The 14,416-nt window shown below is 43.3% G+C and overlaps 1 protein-coding gene across 1 annotated transcript in view; it reads left to right on the forward strand.

The window, feature by feature from the left end:
• Positions 1-327: 327 nt before the first annotated feature.
• Positions 328-14,416, forward strand: part of LOC106554001 (kininogen-1) — a 30,394-nt gene continuing 16,305 nt past the window's right edge. The window contains exons 1-4 of the mRNA XM_087725164.1: positions 328-520; positions 4,726-4,836; positions 9,063-9,147; positions 12,536-12,708. Of these exons, the coding sequence (XP_087581290.1) occupies positions 335-520; positions 4,726-4,836; positions 9,063-9,147; positions 12,536-12,708 (555 nt within the window). The 5' untranslated portion in view covers positions 328-334. The remainder of the gene's footprint in view (positions 521-4,725; positions 4,837-9,062; positions 9,148-12,535; positions 12,709-14,416) is intronic.

A 14,416-nucleotide genomic window follows, 5' to 3' on the forward strand; every position in this document is an offset into this window, starting at 1 on the left:
GACCAACCCAAAGCGACCTACAGCCAGAACCGTATGTTCTGACCCTGACATTGCAAAGTAACAACTTGTATTGTGAACTGCAAGTGAATAAACTTGGTATTTCTCTTTTTTTTAAAAAAAAGCAAACACTTAAATAAACCCCAGAGGATGTTCACACTGACATACTTGAGTTCAGTATGACCGAAGCTCGTGAAACATTTTTGCCTGTGTTTTGTTTACTTTAAGCGCTCCAATTTCCGTTAGGAGGATATACCCCCCCACACTAGTTATATTGGAGCTCTTTCTCCCCATCCCACATTCATCAGATTTCAGAAGGAGCTTCTCTCACCTGGATATGGAAGTCTTCATTCTGCTAGTCCTCAGCGTTGGACTTTGCCAAGCAAAGGATGCCCATGACATAGTGGACAGCAATAATCCAGAGGTTCTCGGTGTCGTGGACAGAGCAGTAAAAATACTTAACGAAGGCAGAAGTCATGGAAATAAGTTTGCCCCAGGTAGCATCCTTCTTGCCTATGGATCAGTAAGTAAATTTGGTAACAACGTCAAAAAGCTAATTAATGGGCAATTTCATAATTGGGGATTTGCACGAGAATGCACCATCAGCGCATCCTATCCAACACTGAATGGTGATCATTTTCCCCAGATTTAATGTTTAATTTAACAGAAAGAAAAAAAATACTGTTTCCCCAAAAATAAGACAGGGTTTTATTTTCTTTTCCCCCCCCAAAAAAAAATAAGCACTTGGTCTTATCTTCGGGAAGGTCTTATTATTTTTGAGGTCCAGGAGGCGGTGAGCGTGGTCACCTCATGGCTGCTGCTGTGTTGCAATATTTTCAGGGCAGGGCTTATTTTCAGGGTATTTCGTGCATGGCAAATAATCATATTTGCTGTATTTAGTTCATTTGATTTGGAAATTTTCTCTTTTGCAATCCCATTTCCTCCACTCTAAGATTTGCTGAAAGGAATCCCATTGCTATTCCAATGAGCATTTAGTGACAGTAAGCGGACCTTCAAAACATAATCCCAAAAAATATTGAACTTCATCTCAATATCATTAATTCCACAAGCTGTGAAGAGCACCCGGAAGCTTCAACTGCTCCAAATGCGGCTGCGCGAGTTGTCATGGGGGCACCTAGGTGCTCCCATGTTACACCCCTTTTAGGCGGCCTGCACTGGTTGCTGGTTTTCTTCCGGGTGCGATTCAAGGTACTAATTATGACCTTTAAAGCGCTCCACGGCTTAGGCCCAGGGTACCTGCGAGACCACCTACTGCCACCGGTAGCCTCCCATCGTCCAGTGCGATCCCACAGAGTTGGCCAGAGAGTGTCGACTGGTGACCCCCAGGGGGAGAGCCTTCTCTGTGGGAGCGCCTTCCCTCTGGAATGAGCTGCCCCCGGAGCTTCGTATAATCCCCAACCTCCGGTCCTTCTGACGCACCCTAAAAAGTTGTTTTTTCCAGCAAGCCAGCCTGGCCTGAACAAAACAAATCAAAGTATTGATTGTTGTTAATTTTAATTTGAATTCTTTTAAAAAATGTGTCACTGTTAATTTTAATTGGGTTTGGGGATATCCTATTTAATTTCTTTTTAACTTTTGGAGTATGTGTTTCTTTTAATGTTGTACGCCGCCCTGAGTCCTTGGGAGAAGGGCGGCATATAAATCGAATAAACCTCAAACCTCAACCTCAAACCCTGTGAGGGAATTTGCATTCCAACTACCCAATTTATTTTCAAAAACTTTGTTTTGCGTTCTTCCATGTCTTCAAACAACCTTCATAAGTCTGGCACTTTTGAAGTAGGTTGGATTTCAGTCCCCAGAATTGGGAGAATTATTGGAGCTGCGGTCCTAAATTTTGGGAGCACAATCTTCCTTCCCAATTCCGCTGCTTTGCCATACAAACATAATATGGTGTAACGATTTGGTGCATTTCATTTAACATTGCCTAACTTGGGACTTCTGTGAGTTTAACTCATGGAATGAATTGGTAATCCTGAAATTGATCCAAGGGAATCGGTTGGATTCCAAGGGTCAGAGGTTGAATAGAATAACAGGCTTGGATGGGACCTTGGAGGTCTTCTAGTCCAACCCCCTGCTCAGGCAGGAAACCCTACACCACTTCAGAAAAATGGTTATCCAACATCTTCTTAAAAACTTCCAGTGTTGGAGTATTCACAACTGTTGTTCCATGGATTAATTCTTCTAACTATCAGGACATTTCTCTTTTAGTTTTAAATTGCTTCTCTCCTTGATTAGTTTCCACCTATTGCTTCTTGTTCTGCCCTCAGGTGCCTTGGAGAATAGGTTGACTCCCTCTTCTTTGTGGCAACCCCTGAGATATTGGAAGACTGCTATCATGTCTCTCCTAGTCCTTCTTTTCATTAAACTAGACATACCCAGTTCCTGCAACCGTTCTTCATATGTTTTAGTCTCCAGTCCCCTAATCTTCTGTTCTTCTGAGAGATTGTGGGTACGCACACACACCCTCTTGGCAGCTTCCTAAATCGATCAGGTGTATTCCAGGGATCACGCTGCAATAAGGAAGGACCTGCATAATCCAAAGAAACACCTTTTCCTCTCTGAATCCAAAGTGCTGCCCTGTTCAAAGCCATTATAGATAGTCCTCAACCTATGGCCATTAGTTGGGACTAGAATTTCTGTTACTAAACAACGTGGTTTCATGAACTGTAGCTGATTCTACTACTTTTGGGGGGGCACAGTTGCTAAGTGAATCACCGCTGTTCTATGAATCATGCAGTCATTAAGTGAATCCAGCTTTCCCCATTGATTTTGATTGATAGTAGCTGTCTGGGAAAGTCATAAATGATGACCCTCAAGATGCCAGACCCGTCATAAATGCATGCCAGTTGCCAAGTGCCCAAATTTCAATCATGTCACCGTGATGGCGCTGGGTTGATCGTAAGTGTGAGGACGGTCATTCTCACCCCCCTACCCGCAAAAAAAAAAACTTGCTGTAACTTTGCACAACTGCTGAACAAATGGTTGTAAATCGAGGACTTTTTGTATTGATACAACTTTTAACTATTTCTCTGAGCGTCTTTGAATCATTTCATGCTGCAAGTAAACAGAAGAACATGGCAAGGTGTTTTTTTTACTTCTAAGACATGGGCAGCCAGGTCGGTTGGCTGGCAAAACAAGAATGCAGCATTGGGACACATCACACTATTTATGTTTTTAATCATTGGTTCTGATTCACTATGTTTCTAAGTTGTTTTAACTGTTAGCTGCGCAGAATCATATATTCGAGATGGGTAGCCAGTGTTCTGACCTAGGCTTCCCCAAAAAGCACGAGGCAGAGTCCTAGTTCCGACAAAACCCCTTTTATTAAACGAATGTGAATTCCGCTCATTCGCATTCAGGAAAGGCCTGGCAAATAGTCTTTCAAAGACGTATTTATGACTACAGACCAGGGGTGGGTTCCTGCCAGTTCTAACCTCTTCTATAGAAGAGGTTCCACAAATCTACAATGCCGTTTAGAACCGGTTCCAGCTCCCTCCCCCCGCCCGTCCGCACATCATCAAGATGAAGAGCAAGAGGAGGAATTCTGGGAGTTGAAGTCCACAAGTCTTAAAGCTGTCAAGTTTGAACATCCCTGGGGTTTTTTCTAAAGGGTTAGGGGTGCAAGGGTCTTGTAACTTAACAGCTTTAAGGCTTGCGTCCTTCAAATGTCAGAGTTTCTGAGCCAACATTTTTGTTGCTAAGCAAGAGCATTGTTAAGTGAGTTTCACCACATTTTACAAGTTGGCCACACCCACCCAGTCACATGGCTGGCAAGCCACTCCCACCCAGTCACATGGTCAGCAAGCCACTCCCACAAAGCAGGCCACACCTACAGAAGCGGTTCTAAAAAAAATTTGAAACCCACCACTGCTACAGACCTTATCTATCTTGGAAAGCTGCCATGTAAATATTTTCCAAATGAGGCGCTATGCAAGGAAAGACTGGGCACAGAGTCTCTGGGATTCACGGACAGATCTCCACACTCCTGAAACAAATCTAACAAATGAACAAAAGAATTGTTTCATGCAAAAGCCCAATCCCCTTTCGCTCCTCTTTTAATTCCTATGGGGGGGGGGACCATTCACCTTCCATCTGTGACTTTACTCCCAAGTCGACCCTCATTTCTGAGTTGTTCTCTTCTTCTGGCAGCTTTGCGCATGCGCACACTGGGAATAGGCTCCAGCTGTTCCTCTGTTTTACTGCTGTATAGTTCTGAAAGCAGCTGATCACTGCCAGACAGCCTTGCCCCCCCCACCACCACCACCACCACCACTACTCTGCCTCTGATGTAGAGCCCTCGTCTGAGCCTTCCCCAGCCTCCAGGACTGGCCCATGTTCACCCCCAACTTCCTCACTGTCCTCACTGTCCAACAGCTGCCCGTTCTGCTGGCCACTGGCGGGCCACAACAGCTATATCAATTTATTAAATACATAAAGCCAAGGTGGCGCAGTGGTTAAATGCAGCACTGCAGGCTACTGCTAGATCAGCAGTTCAGCGGTTCAAATCTCACCGGCTCAGGGTTGACTCAGCCTTCCATCCTTCCGAGGTGGGTAAAATGAGGACCCAGATTGTTGGGGGCAATATGCTGACTCTCTGTAAACCGCTTAGAGAGGCCTGAAGGCCTATGAAGCGGTATATAAGTCTAACTGCTATTGCTATTGCTATAAATCAAACTGCAACAGCACTTACGTAAGTCATCTTTTCAGACAGGTCCTGAAAAAAAACTCCATATCGTGTATGGAGTAAGAGAAACCGTGTGTCCAGTTGCTGCGAAAAGGCCTTGGCAAAAGTGTGAACTTTTAAGGACCTCAAATGCAGTAAGTATTCATCCTTCCTCCTTTGAAGTGGCAGAAAAGAGTTTGGGGGGTGGTTGGGACAGCAAGAAGAAAGAGAAAGGCGTACAGTATAAGGCTTCCAGGATCACCATGGGCAACCAGACCAAAAGTACCTTAATATAAAGCTTGAGGAGAAACTGTGTTTTGGCACCAGACTCAAGGATGGGTATAATAGAATAACAGAGTTGGAAGGGACCTTGGAGGTCTTCCAGCCCAACCCCTTACTCAAGAAGGAAATTCTATATCGTTTCACACAAATGGTTGTCTGATTTCTTCTTTAAAACTCCCAGAGTTGGAGCGCCCAACAACTTTTGTTGTTCCACTGATTAATTCTTCTCACAATCAGGAAATTTCTCCTTCCTTTTAGGTTGCTTCTCTCCTTGATTCGTTTCCATCCACTGCTTCTTGTCTTACCTTCAGGTGTTTCAGAGAATACGTTGATTCCATCTTAACACAATGAGATGCATTGCCTATAACAATATTTCTCACATTTGTTTATTTTAAGAGATGTGCAGTTCAGTTCCCCAAATTTCTCAGCCCCCAAGCAATGATTGTTGAGTGTTGAGGAGCAGCTGGCTCTCTCAAAGATAATTCCTGCCTATCATGCCCAGAGAAAGTCACCTGACCCCTGAAGACCAATAGAAGGAAAGAATCTGATTCTGTGTGGTTGGGAGAGAAGTGCTTAGGTGTCTTTTCTTGATTGGAGCTCAGGATAAATTCCAAAGTTGAAAGTTATTGAGTTAGAAATAGGATTTATTAAAAAAACACAAACTCTGCACTGGATGTGTGGAAACTGGTTTTGTTTTCATAAAATCCACTCCTGGAGTTGACTTCTGGCAGCTGCCTCAGCTTGGCAGACCTATTAAAATCCCTAATTTTTGTTTTGTTTCCCGTTTTGCATTTAGCCAAACTCAGGGAGGGACCTCAATCCTTGCACAAACATCTGTATCTGCATCTGTTCCATGACATATTATAAAATACAGAAGCTCTTATCTGCAATGTTTGTGTATAGAGAGCGAAGGTCCTACAAACAATCCATTGCTTGTTTTCTAACTACTTTATTAGACCATGTTTTACAAGCTCACATCCATATCCACTCACCCAAATATAATATACATAGGTAAGGTAAAGGTAAAGGTTTTCCTCGCACAGACGTGCTAGTTGTTTCCAAATCTAGGGGGCGGTGCTCATCTCCGTTTCAAAGCCGAAGAGCCAGCGCTGTCCGAAGACGTTTCTGTGGTCATGTGGCCGGCATGACTAAATGCCAAAGGCGGACAGAACGCTGTTACCTTCCCACCAAAGGTGGTTCCTATTTTTCTACTTGCATTTTTACGTGCTTTCGAACTGTTAGGTTGGCAGAAGCTGGGACAAGTAACGGGAGCTCACTCCGTTATGTGGCACTAGGGATTTGAACCGCCAAATTGTCAATGTTTCTGATCAACAAGCTCAGCATCTTAGCCACTGAGCCACCGTGCCCCTTATAATATACATACCCACACAGAAAAAAACATAGGTGAAATAGAAAGGGCCCTTCTCGCCCATTGGCCCAATCAGTGAAAGATTTGGGTGATTCCACTGGTGGGATTCAGCCGGTTCGCACAAATTCATCAGAATTAGTAGCTAATTTTTTGTGGAGTTTGGCGAACCGGTTATGATAAATCTTTTTTTTCCGGAACACGTCTGGTTTTCATTCAACTTCCTTCCAGGCCAAGTGTGGGGGGGAACCTCCCCAAAAGTCTAAGAACAGAGTGACGGGAACCAAATGGAGACACAAGAAGAAGTGAGAGAGTAAAGAAAAGGCTAGGAAAATTACTTAATCACCCGTCTAATAGCTTCTGCGGCTGTGGCTTACCTAACTGTTCTGAACCACCCCACTCTGTACGATGAGGCACGCCGACACAAGATTACTGCTAGACAATTTATTCACAGTAAATTAACACACCAACAAGACTTTGGCAGCAACCCAGACTTCCAAGATAAGAAATACATACGAGAGCTTCTCCAGCGTTAGTATATTAGTTGAATCCTGCAAACAGCCTCCTCCCAAAGTCTCTTCTTATATACTCTCTTGGGAGTAGCCTAATTACAACCATCTGTGTCCAATTATCTTTCAGAGCTGACTCATAGGGCCCCTCGCTGTCGGAGTCTGTTTGCAGCTCCAACGGCTCCTGCTGGGCCACAACACCCAGCTATGCTTTTTTTCTCTGCCTCTCCATCCACCACTACTCACCTCATGTTTACATAGGGATTATAGAGGCAGCTCTGGAGGATTAAATGTAGATTTAATCAAAAATAATAATCAATAATCCAAAAGCAAACAATATTCTAATCAAGGAACTACTACCTCAGATAAGCAAGCTAATAATAAACAATAGCCTAGTCAAAAACACACTCACGGACACGGCAAGGCATGTCACCAGTAGATAAAGTGAGAAGAAACCATACTCTCTTCTAGCACTAATGATGTTACCTACTTTGGTCATGAAAGGTCTGCAAGAAAACAACCAAGCTCAGAGATCGCAAAACCCCCACCGATTCCAAATAGCTTTTTGTGAGAATATCTCAGTTTTTCCCCATATCATACCATAATTATAGTAGCTGTGATGATTGCCACACATTTTGACACTTTGTTGTGTCCTCATCACTTTTCTTCCTGTTGGGATGTGTCAAGGAAATGAAGGCCTGTCAATCGATAGCAGCCATGCTGTCATGACAGATGTTTCTATGGGTCTGTTTCCATTGATCAGCTCTACAGGGCGGGGCATAACCTTTTCCTAGGGGGTCACAGCAACACTTGTAATAACAACACAAATAATTCATACACCATTCGAAAGCCCATCAAAAACTGAGTTTATTGACACGATTTAATAGTCAGTATGACCACCATTAGCCCTTCGAACAGCATTCAAACGAGGTGGATAAGAACACAACAAATCTTCAAACAGTTCCGTTCGATTTTCCAGATTTTTCAACACAGTTTCCAAATTCATTCTCAAAGTTTCAACCGAAACAAATTTAACATTTAATAGCTCATTCAATTCAGTTTTTTATGGGCTTTAAAATGAGGTGTCGCGGAAGTTGTAAACTGCTGTCGATCTTGCTGTGACCCCCTAGGAAAAGGTTATGCCCCGCCCTCTGGAAAATCTGGAAAATCGAACGGAACTGTTTGAAGATTTGTTGTGTTCTTATCCACCTCGTTTGAATGCTGTTCGAAGGGCTAATGGTGGTCATACTGACTATTAAATCGTGTCAATAAACTCAGTTTTTGATGGGCTTTCGAATGGTGTATGAATTATTTGTGTTGTTATTACAAGTGTTGCTGTGACCCCCTAGGAAAAGGTTATGCCCCGCCCTGTAAATGATGCAGATCAATGGCTTAGTGACTCTATTCTTTAGTCTATATCCAGGGTGTCAAACTCGCAGCCCATGGGCCAGATGCGTCATGTGTTGGCCACACCCACTCCTCTTTTAGCGAAGGGGGGGAAAGGCACGTGATGACAACATGACGACCCTAGTTTGACACCCTGGTGTATATTCCATAGCTGTCTTGTTATTTCTCTTTTCCCCTTTCCTGATTGACTAATAATAGAAGGATATATAAGCAGGGGTGGGCTGCTATGGGTTTGCCAATAGCTAAACTTATGGCCAGTTCAGTGAACCTCCGAATCCCACCCATGACTGGCCCCACCCGCCCCTTCCAGGAATCTCTACGAATCTTGGATGTGAGGTAAATGCAGGGCCCATGCGGAGGCTCGGGGAGGGGGGAGAAACAGGCCTTCTGGAAGTTCCGGAAGGCCAGAAATGAGCCCATGAGGGCTTCCAAAGTCCAGGGAGGAAGTTTTTGCCCTCCCAGAGGCTCGAGGAAATCCTCCGGAGCCCGGGGAAGGAGAAAATGCCCCCCCAAGCACCGTGGTGCAGGAGACCACCGGGCCACACCCACCATGGCCACGCCCACCCAGCAACCGGGCAGAGAACCCGTTGCTGAAATTTTTGAAGCCCACCCCATATGTAAGTGCATAACAGGATTCAAAGATAATGTAACAGAATAATACATGTAAGGGAATTAAATACACACTTGATTTCAAAAGCTATGGAAGTCATAAGTTCTGTTTCTTAACAGCGGATTTGCACAATTCCTCACAGGTAAGTGCAATACCTTATTTAACACAACAGGTTTAAATTGGTGTCTCTTTCTGCTTCTCTTTCAGCACTCTGGAAACTGTGTGGCTGATATTGACATTAGTGGGTCTCAACAGTTTACCTCCATTTCACAAATTTGCCAATTTAGCCAAGGTGAGTATATGTTTGAGTTAGAAGTCTGAAAAAAAAAATCGCCCCGTTCCCGACAATAATGGAGAAAATAAATAAGTGGCCAGATTTAAACCTGTGAGTGGGGTGGGGATCAGGAAAGGATGATACCACAGTACAGATAGTCCTCAACTTATGACCACAACGCGGCCCAAAATTTCTGTTGTTAAGTGAGTCATTTCTTAAGCGAGCGTTGCCCCATTTCTTGCCATAGTTGTTAATCACTGCCGTTGATAAGTTAGTAGCTTGGTTGTTAAGTGAAGACTTCCCCTTTGACTTTGCTTGTTCAGAAGGTCGCAAAAGGGGATCACATGATCCTAGGACACAGCCACGGTCATAAGTATGAACCAGTTCCCTAGCATCTGTACTTTGATAACATGATCATGAGGATGCTACAAAAGGTCTTAACTGTGGAAAAATGGTCGCAAGTCACATTTTCCAGTGACGTTGTAGCTTTGAACCAGAGGTGGGTTCCTACCAGTTCGCACCAGTTCGGTAGAACCGGTTCGTCAAATCTACTGAACCGAAGAGGTTCCACCAGTGGACCCAGAAAGCAGGCAGCACCTACAGAAGAGGTTCCAAAATTTTTTGAAACCCACCACTGCTTTGAACGGTCACTAACTAAATTGTTGTAAGTCGAGGACTACCTGTAGCTTTCACTTCAATTTCCAATGTGTAATTCCGTGCCTCATGAGCGAGACTTTAAGATGTGAATCGCTCAGCTGAAAAATATTTTCAGAGTTGCATATTGTCAAAATAGAATGTGCAGGAAAAAAAATGTTTGGGCTGTTTGAATTTTTGGAAAATGATTAAGGGGCTGAATGAGGACCTTAAAATTTAACTTTTAAATCGTAAAAAAAAAATCATTTTGCCCCTTAAAAGTGCTGCACCTACCTTATACTGTAAGTTGTATTCAGAACTCCCAGAATTCATAGCTAGAAGAATAGTGGGAAGGAATTCTGGGAGCTATAGTTCTAATAGACAGGGTGATCACCAGGAGGGTACCGTTGGAGTAGGGTGCTATACATCCTTTTGTCTAGCAAGATTATACAAGCCAAACATATATGGGCTGCAGGGGTGGGTTGCTAATCCCGTTCCAACCGGTTCGGTTGGAACGGGGCCGGCGGCGTCCTCGTGCACACGTGCAGTTCACGCATGCGTCTTAGCGCCTGCGCGATGCTCCAGCTGCTCGCGGAGACTCGCTCAGGCGCTGTATGTGCCATCCAGCTGCTCGTGGAGAATCGCGCAGGCGCTGTATGTGCCATGCGCCTGCATGGAAGCGCAGAAGCCTTCAAAGACCGGTAAGGAGCGCGGGCGGGCGGGTGGGCCCTTCGCCGTTCCCAAAAGTTACTTACTTCCGGGTTTGCCGACCAACCGGTTCACGGGGACCGCCGTGAACCGGTTGAAACCCACCCCTGATGGGCTGGGACTAAACTCACTTCTTTTTATATGAATGTGCAAACAACCATATATGCAGAGTTAGATGTAATAAACCAATGTTTAAAAGGGAAGGTATAATTTTTTGTCGACCATTAATTTCTCTAAGATGAATTGCCCCTCATTGCTTGTCCTTTCCAAAATTACTCTTTTGATTCCTTATGTTGTGGCCCGCCAGCAACCAGTAGAACTGGCAGCAGATTCAGACAGTGAGGAGGTTGGGGAGGAACGTGGGCCAGTCTTGGAGTCTGGGGAAGGCTCAGACGAGGGCAGAGAGGGGAACAAGTCCATCTGCCTCCAGAGCCTCCGGAGTCTGACATCAGCGAGGCAGAAGAACAGCGGGAGCCTGTTCCCAGTGTGTGCATGGGGAGAGCTGCCAGATGGCAAGAACAATTAAGAAAACAGGGTCGACTTGGGAGTAAGGCTTGGAGATGATTGCCCCCTCCCATCAGACATAAAAGAGGAGAGAACAGGACGTGAGCTTTTGCAGGAAGCAATTAGTTTATCTGGTCGGTTCAAGCTTTGAAAAGTTCTGTTTGACTCTGCGCTAAGTTCGCCCTTGCTCTGCATTTAGCAATAGCAATAGCAGTTAGACTTATATACCGCTTCATAGGGCTTTCAGCCCTCTCTAAGCGGTTTACAGAGTCAGCATATCGCCCCCAACAACAATCCGGGTCCTCATTTTACCCACCTCGGAAGGATGGAAGGCTGAGTCAACCCTGAGCCGGTGAGATTTGAACCGCCGAACTGCAGAACAGCAGTCAGCTGAAGTAGCCTGCAGTGCTGCACTCTAACCACTGCGCCACCTCGGCTCTATTTGGCAATTAGGTCTCCAGTTCCCAGTAAGATAAGGTGGGTTTTTAATCAACATTCCCCTGAAAGACTGTGGCAACTCAAGCAGACATCTGTCAGAATCTTCACAGACTGTTTGTGAAGCCTTGCAGACTGTTAATGACCATAATTCACAGCCATATAAATAAAAGAGGCCCACAGCTGACTTTCGAACACCACCTGTCAACTGTGACCAGGGGGGCATTTGCCCAGGTCCGCCTGGTGCACCAGTTGCGCCCCTACCTGAACCAGGAGGCTCTCACAACAGTCACTCGTGCCCTTGTGACCTCTAGGCTGGAGTACTGCAACGTGCTCTACATGGGGCTGCCCTTGAAGAGTATTCGGCGACTTCAGCTAGTCCAGAATGCGGCCGCGCGAGTGATTGTGGGCGCACCGCGGTTCGCCCACATAACACCTATCCTCCGCGAGCTGCACTGGCTACCTGTTGGTCTCCGGGTACGCTTCAAGGTGCTACTCGTCACCCATAAAGCCCTTCATGGTAGTGGATCTGGGTACTTGAGAGACCGCCTACTGCCAATCACCTCCATTCGACCAATTAGATCTCACCGATTAGGCCTCCTCCGAGTTCCATCCGCCGGTCAATGTCGACTGGCAACCACGCGGAGGAGGGCCTTCTCGGTGGCAGCTCCGACCCTATGGAACGATCTCCCCGTGGAGATTCGTACCCTCACCACCCTCCAGACCTTCCGCACAGCCCTTAAAAACTGGCTATCCCATCAGGCCTGGGGCTAAAGATTGCAACCCGCCCGAATGGTATGAATGTTATGTTTTAATGATGTATTGTTCTATATGTTAAAAGTTTGTCCCCCCCCTTTTTAAGTTGTAAGCCGCCCTGAGTCCCCCCAGGGAAAAGGGCGGCATATAAATAAACTTAAATACAAATACAAAATACAAATACAAATTTTGGGACTAAGATTGTGATTTATGCTTTCTCAGGAAGCCTAGGTCATAACACCTTACCTCTCCTTTTTTTTTAACTGTAAACCTTACCAATTTGCATACTGTACTAATTTCTATGTAACTTCCCTTTTTAATTTGCTTACTTTTGTTTCCTTTTGGTAATTTATTATTGGCTTGCTTCCAGGACAGAAAATGGTAGCACAATCCCTTGCTCTATGCCCCGGTTGTTGGCGTCACATAAACACTCATAGTAATGAAGTCATTCGTATTGTGATGCACACCATACGGCAATTTAACAATCAGAGTCAACAGCCTTCCTTATTTGGTTGCCCAGTAATAAAAGACGCTCAAAGTCAGGTTTGTATATATTCCAATAATTCTCCATCTTAACTTTATAGAATCTGGTGATTTCAAAAGATTTTAGCTAAAATCTTTAAAAAGTTGAATAGCAATAACACTTACACTTATATACCGCTTCCCAGTACTTTATAACCCCTCTCTAAGCAGTTTATATAGTCAGCATATTGCCCCCAATAATCTGGGTCCTCATTTTACTCAACTCGGAAGGAGGGAAAGCTGAATTAACCTTGAGCCATTGAGAATCGAACTGCTGGAATGAGCAGTAAGTTAGCCTGCAGTACTGCATTCTTTTTTTAAAAAATTTAAATTTTTTATTTAAAACAAACACAATCCTTCTTTACATGCTGTAGAAAGTGTATCAGTTGGTTACAAAAAGACTTTCGTGTATCTCTTCCACAGTCAACAAACATATTTCATATTAACTCAAGAATTTTAACTCAAATATTTAAACATGTGACCATCATCATATCTCCATTTTCATTTGACTATAATTGTTTAAGCGTCCTTCATCATAAAATATACCAAAGTTTAATACATAACCACATACTGGCCTTTCAATCACTATTTCTAAGATCCTCCACTAACACTAAATCCTTATGTCCTATTCTAGTTAAACATCCATAATATTTAATAACAAAGTTTTCTAATGCTCCTTTCCAAATCACTGTTTAAAATTTACATCCAGTTTCTACATTATACCCATTTCTATATATACGTTGTTATTCTTATCCCTCCTTTATTTGACTATATCCTGTATCATAACATTTCCCCCCTATAATCAAAACTTTAGCTGCATCTAAGTTGGTTCCCTTTTTTTTAATTAACCTTTATGTATAATCCAAAAGGATTTCTAATCTTCCTTACATGGGTACCATTCCATATTCATATCCAATTTTACACATCATAACACTACCCATTGTATACATTAATAACATTATCAATTATTTATTTAAACTATATCTATTGTCAATAAATTTCACTAAGTTTAACTAGTTTTAAATTATATTTTTCCATCTATCAACCTGTATCTTTCCAATAGCAAAACAGTCTCGTATCTTTTGCCATTTGTGGTGCCAGTCCTCTAATCATCTCCTTGGTCAACTTTGTATGGACTCCTCTTAGCAACTCCTTGCTTATAAGATCTTTCATGTAATCTTGATGCTCTTTTTCTGTTTCTCTAATCAGTTTATCTTTGATTGTCAGTAGATCCATGCTATTACTAATGAAATTTCTCTCTTTAAATCCATAAATTCTTTGTCTTTTTCTTCTTCTGTGTCTTGCCCATGGATAAATTTCCTCTCCCTTTGTTTCCTCTTTCAGTATTCCACTCTTTCCATTTTCAGAGACCTGCCAATCACCATAAATATCAGCAAATTTAATCTCTTTACATTCATTTTCCACTTCAATTTTTTGGGTTTTAATAATCACATTTTGCATTTGATAAACATCTTCAACTTCTTCATCATATTTTGCTGTTATGTGCTCTAAGTCTTCCAACTTCTTGTCTATCTTCTCATATGTATTTGATAATTTCTGTATTTTTGAAAATATCTTTTGCAAGCTCAAGGTTTCTGTTTGCTTTTGAAATTGTGCCATTCTTTCCAGCTAACAAACACAGCTGCTCTAGCTTGGAAGATTAAAAAAAATTAAACATAGATTCACAAAAATGTTTGTTTTCACTTTTCTCTGGTTAGAGATATACTTC

Source organism: Thamnophis sirtalis, unplaced genomic scaffold (genome assembly GCF_051295495.1).
Source record: "Thamnophis sirtalis isolate CommonGarterSnake01/CBP01778 unplaced genomic scaffold, rThaSir2_p1.2 scaffold_11, whole genome shotgun sequence".
In the NCBI taxonomy this organism is placed as follows: domain Eukaryota; kingdom Metazoa; phylum Chordata; class Lepidosauria; order Squamata; family Natricidae; genus Thamnophis; species Thamnophis sirtalis.